Here is an 8,180-nt window from a genome sequence, read left to right as displayed (position 1 = left end):
ACTGGGCCTCACTCTGGAAGGGCCTGGCAGCCTCCTTACACACATTCCAGACGCTGCTGCCCACGCCTGCCTGGGCGCACTGATGCCACCGGCTGGGAATGTTTTCGACAGACAGCAGCATCCTCCCTCACCTGCCTCAGTCCGCCCCAGGGTACCCCAGCAGGCTGTGACCTCAGACCTCACTCACTACTGGGGTCACCTGCCTGGTCCTGAATCAGCCAGGCCTGGTGTCCCCAGACCTACAGACGCCCCCTGCACCCCTGCAGGAAACCAAGACTTCTGAACTGTTTCACCATTCCTTTTGCATTAGTCTTTTCTTCTATTTGAAGAGACATCAGACCCCCTAAACCAGTGTTTCCCCAGGAGCCAGGTTCCCGAATCTTAGCAGCAAGAAAGTTACCCTCAGCCTCACGTGGTAGCTCACACCTGTGATCTCAGCATTTTCGGAGGCCGAGGCGGGCGGATCACGTGAGGTCAGGAGTTTGAGATCAGCCTGGCCAACATGGTGAAACCCCATCTTTACTAAAAATACAAGAAGTAGCTGGGCATAGTGGCCTGTGCCTGCAATCCCAGCTACTCAAGAGGCCAAGGCAGGAAAATCACTTGAACCTGAGAGGTGGAGGTTGCAGTGAGCCAAGATCGCACAACTGCGGTCCAGCCTTGGGCAATGTAGCCAAACCCCATCTCTACAAATAACACAAAAAAATTTTGTTGGGTGTGGTGGTGCCTGCCTGTGGCCCTAGCTGCTTGGGAGGCCGAGGTGGGAAGATGTAGAATTGCTTGAACTGCGAGGAGGAGGTTGCAGTGAGCTGTGACTGAGCCACTGCCCTCCAGCCTGGGCGACAACGTGAGACCCTGTCTCAAAAACAAACAAACAAACAAACAAAAACCTAATCTGGTTTTCAAATAAGACAATACTTTCTGAAACAGGTCCTTGCCCAAATTCCAGCCTGGCAACTCTGCAGCCATCGCCCCCGCCCCGCCATTTATTTTAACTACATCTGTCTCCACCACTCATGTATTAAATAAATACAATATTGGCCAGGCGTGGTAGCTCACGCCTGTAATCCCAGCACTTTGGGGAGGCTGAGGCCGGCAGACCCCCTGAGGTCAGGAGTTCGAGACCGGCCTGGCCAACATGGTGAAACCTCGTCTCTACCAAAAATTCAAAAATTAGCCGGGCGTGGTGGCCGGCACCTGTTAATCCCAGCGACTGGGGAGGCTGAGGTAGGAGAAATGCTTGAATCCAGGAGATGGAGGTTGCAGTAAGCTGAGATCTCACCACTGCACTCCAGCCTGAACAACAGAGCTGAGACTCAATCTCAAAAATAAATTAATAAATACAATATTAGGCCGGGCGCGGTGGCTCAAGCCTGTAATCCCAGCACTTTGGGAGGCCGAGACGGGCGGATCACGAGGTCAGGAGATCGAGACCATCCTGGCTAACACGGTGAAACCCCGTCTCTACTAAAAAAAATACAAAAAACTAGCCGGGCGAGGTGGCGGGCGCCTGTAGTCCCAGCTGCTCTGGAGGCTGAGGCAGGAGAATGGCGTAAACTCGGGAGGCGGAGCTTGCAGTGAGCTGAGATCCGGCCACCGCACTCCAGGCGACAGAGCCAGACTCCGTCTCAAAAAAAAAAAAAAAGAAAAATCCAAAATCAGGACCACAGGGCTGAAGTCAAGGTGTGAGGAGGCCTCGCTCCCTCCAGAGGTCCCCGGGCTCCTTCCTGCCTCTCCCAGCTTCTGAAGGCTCCAGGCATCCTTGGCTTGTGGCCGCATCGCTCCCATCTCGTCTCCGTGGTCACACTGCAGCCACCTCGTCTGCCTGTGTGAAATCTCCTCCTGCCTCTCCTCCTGCCTCTCTATTGTGACCGCGTTTAGGACACTCCAGGACAATCATCTGCATATCGTTCAGATCTTCATGGCGTCTTTTGAGACTATTTTTCCAGATAAGGCAAATGTCACAGGTTCTGGGGATCAGGGTGCGGACTTACCTTTGGGCCAACCACAGAGGCCACAAAGAGGAAAAGAGCACTGAATACAAAGCATCCGCCAGCCCAGCCCTGATGGGTGTTTGTTGTTGTTGTTGAGACAAAGTCTCCCTCTGTCACCCAGGCTGGAGGGCAGTGGTGCGATCTCGGCTCACTGCAACCTCCACCTCCTGGGTTCAAGTGATTCTCCTGCCTCAGCCTCCTGAGTAGCTGGGATTACTGGCATGAAAAGGAGCAAGGCTCTGATCTGGCCACAGTGTGGACGCACCTTGAGGACGTCATGCTCAGTGAGAGACGCCAGACACAGATGGACACATAGCGTGTGATCCCCTTTATACGAAGTGTCCACGACAGGCCCATCCACAGAGGCAGGAAGGGGATGTGTGGGTGCCAGGGGCTGGTGGAGGGGATGGGGAGTGACGGCTAATGGGGCTTCTTCTTGCAGTGATGGAATTTTCTGGAACTAGACCGTGGTGGTGGTTGCCCAACTCCATGAGGTACTAAAATCACTGAACTGGCCAGGCGCGGTGGCTCATGCCTGTAATCCCAGCACTTTGGGAGGCAGAAGCAGGTAGATCACGAGGTCAGGAGTTCGAGACCAGCCTGGCCAACATGGTAAAACCCCGTCTCTACTAAAAATACAAAAATGAGCCGGGCGTGGTGGCAGGTGCCTGTAATCCCAGCTACTCAGGAGGCTGAGGCAGGAGAAACACTTGAACCCAGGAGGCGGAGGTTGCAGTGAGCCAAGATCTTGCCACTCACTCCAGCCCGGGCGACAGAGCGAGACTCCGTCTCAAAAAAATAAAAATAAAAATAAAATAAAATCACTGAACTGTACAGTGTAAGTGGTGAATTGTGTGGTATATGACTCAAGTTTCCGAGGTGTCGTTAAAGAAACTCAGACGCCTGGGGTGGGGCCAGCCTCCCAGCTGTGTGTCCCATCCCCCATCCTTTGTCACAGGGCCTCAGACCACCCTTCTGCGGCGGGGGGCAGACACTCTAGGAAGGGAAGACCTGGGTTCCTGCTGGCGAGAAGTTGGAGGACATTTCTTCAGTGTCCGGTGCTGCGCCCTCTGCCCACCATGCTCCATGGAGGGTCTCACTGTCTTCCTCCAGCCGTCTCTTTACTGGCCTATTTGACAGAGGTGGAACCCAAGCTTGGGGAGGTGAAGCGAGGCTTGCAGGACCCCTGGGGTGCTGGCGGCAGGGCTCTAGTGTGGGAAGCTAGGCCAGGCTGGACCTCAGCCATGGGGACCCCTGGCCCCATCTCAGTAGCGGGCCCCTGAGACTGTGGCACCTGCTACACCCTCTGTGTGACCCGCCTAAGCCAGGAACAGAGGGTCAGGAGATGCCTGAGCCACCAGGAAGGCATCCCGGTGTCCAGCCAGACCGGTTATCCCTCCAGAAGGCTCCCTGGCTGGACAGGCCGGTCGCCATGTCTTCACCCTGGTGCTATGTAAAAGTGCATGCCACCTGGGCCTGTGGCCACGGAACCAGGGCAGGGCTGCTGGGAGCTGTGTCCCCACACCAGAGGTCGCTGCCCCTGTCAGGCCTCGGTTTCCCCACCTGTCAATGCCTCCACTTGGCTGTGAGTCTACGAGGGTCACTGTGCTCACCTTTTGGGACCCAGGGCATGAGGCAGGCCAAGGAGGAGTGGGGGCCAGCCGCCTTGCTGGGTGGTTCCCCGTGGGACCTGGGGTGTGGCTCAAGGGAGAGCAGGTGTGGGTGTGAACGGGACCGCCCCATTCCTGCCGCCTTCGACGTGCCCCGCCGGCCGGCCACCCACAGGTCTACGTGGCTATCCTCCCTCCTGCCCAAACACACGTCCCCAGCCGTCACCCGCCCACCCACCCGCCCATCCCCACACCCTTGTGGGCCTGGCTTTCGGGAAATCACAATTTGGGGGGAGAGCAGTCCCACCAGGGCAGGCCCCGGAGCCTGGCTGGCGGGGCTGACGCACGCGGCAGGACCTCCCGTGTCCATCTCTGTCCCCCCGCATCTCCACCTCTGCCCATCTCTCCCTGTCTCACTCGTCTCTCCCTGTGTCTCTTGACTGCCACCGTCTCTCTGTCTCTGTCTCCCTCCGGGTCTCTGCGGCCCGCGTCTCACACTCCCGCCCCCGCAGCCCGAGGTCCTAGCCCGCCCGGGGACTCGGCTGACTCACCGACACGCCCCGCGAGACAAACACACGCGCGGAGGCTGAGCGCGGAGTCCTGCACGGCAGCGCCCCCGTGCACCTGACCCCCGCCCCCGAGACGCCCCATTGGCCGGCGCCCTAGTCTGGCCCCACCCCCGAGACGCCCCATTGGCCGACGTCCTAGCCTGGCCCCACCTCCAAGGCACCCCATTGACCGACGTCCCCGGCCCCGCCCCCGAGGCGGCCCATTGGCCCCGCCGCGCGAAGGCAGCGCCGCGGCCGCCCGGGAGCGAAGAGCGCGCGGCGAAGCGGGCGCCGGGTCATGCGCCGCCGCCTGTGGCTGGGCCTGGCCTGGCTGCTGCTGGCGCGGGCGCCGGACGCCGCGGGAGCTCCGAGTGCGCCGCAGAGAACGCGCAGCTACCCGCACCTGGAGGGCGACGTGCGCTGGCGGCGCCTTTTCTCCTCCACTCACTTCTTCCTGCGCGTGGACCCCGGCGGCCGCGTGCAGGGCACCCGCTGGCGCCACGGCCAGGACAGTGAGTGCGGGGCGGCAGGGCCCGGGCGGGGGGCGGCGAGTGATGGTGGAGGATCCGCTGTGCAGCCTCGGCCTCAGTTTCCCCCGACTGTGCGATGGGTGCAGCCCTCTTGCTGGGAGGGTTGGACTGTTAAAACGAAGACTGCAGCGGGGGGCCCGGCTCAGGGGCAGGGAAGGGTCCGTGTGGAACAGCCCTGTGGGTGGGGTCACCCATCTGCAGGTGGGAAACAGGCTCCAGAGGGGCTGGGGCAGGCCCAGCTGCATGGCGGAAGGAGGGGGTTGATCGCCGGACTCCTGACATCACAAAACCGAGTCAGGGCTGCTTGAGTCGGGGCCCCTCTGCTTCTTCCTAGACACCCCGTCTGGCAGGTGAGGACAGAGGGAATGGGGCCTGCCCGGGGTCCCACTGACAGGGGTGGCAGAGCTGGGTCCCCACAGGGCCCAGGACCTCACGGAGCCGGCGTCTCCATCCCCAGGGCCTGCCCAGCACACGGTAGGCCCTCAGCGTTTGTGGAATGTCAGGAGCAAGAGGAGAGGCCGGGCACAGCAGGGGATGTGGGGATAACCTGGAGGCCAGGGGTGTCGGTGTCCCCGCCGGGCAGGGGGCGCTGGGGAGGGGGCCTGGGCTGCTGGCTGCCGCCTGAATCACTACCATTAGGGCAGATAATCACCCCTGCCCTTCCCAGCTCTTTCATCTGGGCGCCAAGGCCCTCATTAGGCCGCACGCGACGAGGGCGGACGGGGGACCGGCTGGGCCGGTCCCTCCATGGCGGGCATGGCCAGGCGGGGTGGCCTCGGGCCGGGGCAGAGGCCTGGCTCTGCTGCGTGACCTGGGACAGTCGGTACCTCTCTCTGAGCCTTGGTTTCCCCAGCTGGACAGCGATGGGGGTGAGGGCTAGCGGAGGGCTCTCCTGCCCTTCGTACATTTGCTGGTCACTAGTCGGGCACCTTATGGGTGCTGTGCTCGGCACGGGGGACCCAGTGGCGACAGAGATGTCCACCCTCCCGGGGCTCCCAGAGCAGAGGCGTGCAGCAGTTAGACACAGGAACAAGGGCCCAGGTGGGTGCGCAGAACAGCGAACAGCGGTGTTGGGAGACGCCTTGCCAGGGGAGGGGAGGCACAGGGCGAGGAAGGGGCCAGGGGAGATGGTGACACAGACACCCCAGAACTACCGCCTCAAAGACGTTCCCGTGTGCCCTGGAAGGTCGGGCCTGGAGGCCGCCCCGAGGAGCTTGTACTTTGCCAGGGAGCTGGCCGGGCACACGGGGAACTGTGCAGCCGGCTGAGGAAGTGGCAGGCACCCAGGCCGGGGTCAGCAAGTGTGGGTGAGGAGTGGCGGCCGGGCCCAAGGTCCTTGCTGGACAAGACACTTTGGCTCAGGATGGGGCAGGACGAGCCCTGGGCCACCCACAGACGACAGGGTCCACATCTGGCTCTGCCGCTCCCTGGCCTCAGTTGGCCTCTCTGTGATGTGGGCTGCTGAGTGGGTTTGGTAGGACAGCTGGCATACAGTCGGCGCTCAAGCATGTCTGTGGTGTCCCACTCCAGGCCACTGCCACTCTGGCCTCCAGTCTGGAGCTCTGAGTCCCAGTGACTGTGCGTGGGCTGAGCCGCTGAGCTGTGAGGGCCGGGGCTGGGGCTCCTTGGGGTGGTGCTTGTCGCTGGTTCATTTATGGTCAACAGCGGCCCGGATGGGCCCTGCCCGCTCTGACTCCCACATCCCAGGAACCCTCTCCCAACCTTCCTCGTGGTGTTGCTGCCCCTGGCGTCCCCCTGGGTGTCTAGGACCTCCCCCCCAACACATACACACACGGATGCTGCCCTCGGGCTGAGTTGCAGGGACAACGCTGACCTGGCCTGGTGGACTCTCCCATGGGTCCTCGTCGATCCCTGCACTCCCTCCAGCACGAGGGGCCATCCTGCTTCTCGTTCCCTCCGCCTGCTCCTCGCTCCTCCTTCACATGCTGGGGGGCTCCTGGTATCAGTCATGGCCTTGGGGGGATCCTGGGTGTCCATCGTGGTCCTGGGGGGGCTCCCGAGTGTCTGTCATGGTCAGGAGGGGACTTGTGGTCTGGGGCAGGGGGCTCCTGGTGTCTGTCGTGGTCCTGGGGGGGCTCCTGGTATCTGTTGTGGTCGGGAGGGGACTCGTGGTCCTGGGGGGTCTTCCTGGTGTCTGTCGTGGTCCTGAGGGTCCTGCACGAAGCACGGTGGACAGCAGCGGTGCTGGGGGTGAGCCAGTGCCAGTGTGAGCGGCTGTGAGCCAGCAAGGCCCTCCCCCAACCCCCACCTCCCCCAGGTATCCTGGAGATCCGCTCTGTACACGTGGGCGTCGTGGTCATCAAAGCAGTGTCCTCAGGCTTCTACGTGGCCATGGACCGCCGGGGCCGCCTCTACGGGTCGGTGAGTGCCGGGCAGGGCCAGGCGGCACTGGCGGGGTGGGGGGGTCGGCCGGCCTCACCCCCACCCGCAGCGGCTCTACACTGTGGACTGCAGGTTCCGGGAGCGCATTGAAGAGAACGGCCACAACACCTACGCCTCCCAGCGCTGGCACCGCCACGGCCAGCCCATGTTCCTGGCACTGGACAGGAGGGGGGGGCCCCGGCCAGGCGGCCAGACGCGGCGGTACCACCTGTCCGCCCACTTCCTGCCCGTCCTGGTCTCCTGAGGCCCCGAGAGGCTGGCGGCTCCCCAAGGTGCCCAGGCTGGTGGTGAGGGCCCAGCCATACTTGTTCTTCCCCTTGCTGGCTCTGTAAGCGCTGAGTGCCCACGGCGTGTGGGCGCTGGGGACACAGCACAGGAGCCCCCCAGGGGGACCCCAGCCTGAGGGGACGGCGGCCACCAAGCAGGTCCAATCCTGAGTTGGCGACCTTGAGGACCCAACAGGGCACCTCCCGGGCTGAAGGATGCGGACGTCGAAAGGTTGAGGGGGATGTCCCAGGCAGGGCCCTGCAGAGGCAAGGGCTCAGGGTTGGGAGCACGTTGTGGGGCGGGCCAGGAGAGGAGAGGAGGGGAGGGGAGGGGAGGGGGGCGAGGAAGGAGCTGGGGGGACGGTGACAGACGCCGCAGAACACCAGCCTCGAAGTCGGTCCCGTCCCGGGAATCTGCAAATGCACTGCCTTGTGAGGACAAAGGCACCTGCAGGTGGGACAGAGATGGGGGAGCATCCGGGGTGGGGGGTCCAGGGCCCCAGTGTCCTCACAGGGTCCTCACGACAGGAGGCGGGAGGGTGACAGCCAGAGACAGACAGGGATGGGCTGCACTGTGGAAGGGCAGGAAGGGCCCCAAGCTGAGGGATGCAGGATGTGGGTGCCTCCAGGTGCTGGGGGAGGCGGGAAACAGGTCCCCACTGGAGCCCCCGGGAGGGACTGGCCCTGCCCCACCTTGATACTAGCCTGGTGGGACCCATTTTGGACTCTGGCCTCCAGAACCGCCAGAAAATAAATGTCGTCTTTTAAGCCTTCAAGTTTGTGGTCCTTCGTTACAGCAGACGTCGGAAAAATACGGTGTCTGAAACTG

At 62.5% G+C, this 8,180-nt stretch overlaps 1 protein-coding gene across 1 annotated transcript; it reads left to right on the top strand.

Moving 5' to 3' along the window:
* The first annotated feature begins 4,378 nt into the window (after positions 1–4,378).
* On the top strand, positions 4,379–8,180 carry FGF22 (fibroblast growth factor 22). Its single transcript, XM_007994552.3, has 3 exons — positions 4,379–4,664; positions 6,961–7,064; positions 7,135–8,180. The coding sequence occupies exons 1-3, from the start codon at positions 4,451–4,453 to the stop codon at positions 7,327–7,329; spliced, it is 513 nt and encodes a 170-aa protein (XP_007992743.2). The 5' UTR covers positions 4,379–4,450; the 3' UTR covers positions 7,330–8,180.

Source organism: Chlorocebus sabaeus, chromosome 6 (assembly GCF_047675955.1).
Source record: "Chlorocebus sabaeus isolate Y175 chromosome 6, mChlSab1.0.hap1, whole genome shotgun sequence".
Lineage (NCBI taxonomy): Eukaryota > Metazoa > Chordata > Mammalia > Primates > Cercopithecidae > Chlorocebus > Chlorocebus sabaeus.
The sequence above is the reverse complement of the archived record's forward strand: the minus strand, read 5'-3'. Positions and strand labels throughout refer to the sequence as shown.

What these genes read in the sequence shown, in the direction of transcription:
- FGF22 (XM_007994552.3), top strand. Translation starts at nt 4,451, where the DNA reads ATGCGCCGCCGCCTGTGGCTGGGCCTGGCCTGGCTGCTGCTGGCGCGG. An exon ending in CTGGCGCCACGGCCAGGACA is followed by an intron (nt 4,665 to 6,960) that starts GTGAGTGCGGGG and finishes CACCTCCCCCAG; the next exon opens with GTATCCTGGAGATCCGCTCT. An exon ending in GGGGCCGCCTCTACGGGTCG is followed by an intron (nt 7,065 to 7,134) that starts GTGAGTGCCGGG and finishes CCCCACCCGCAG; the next exon opens with CGGCTCTACACTGTGGACTG.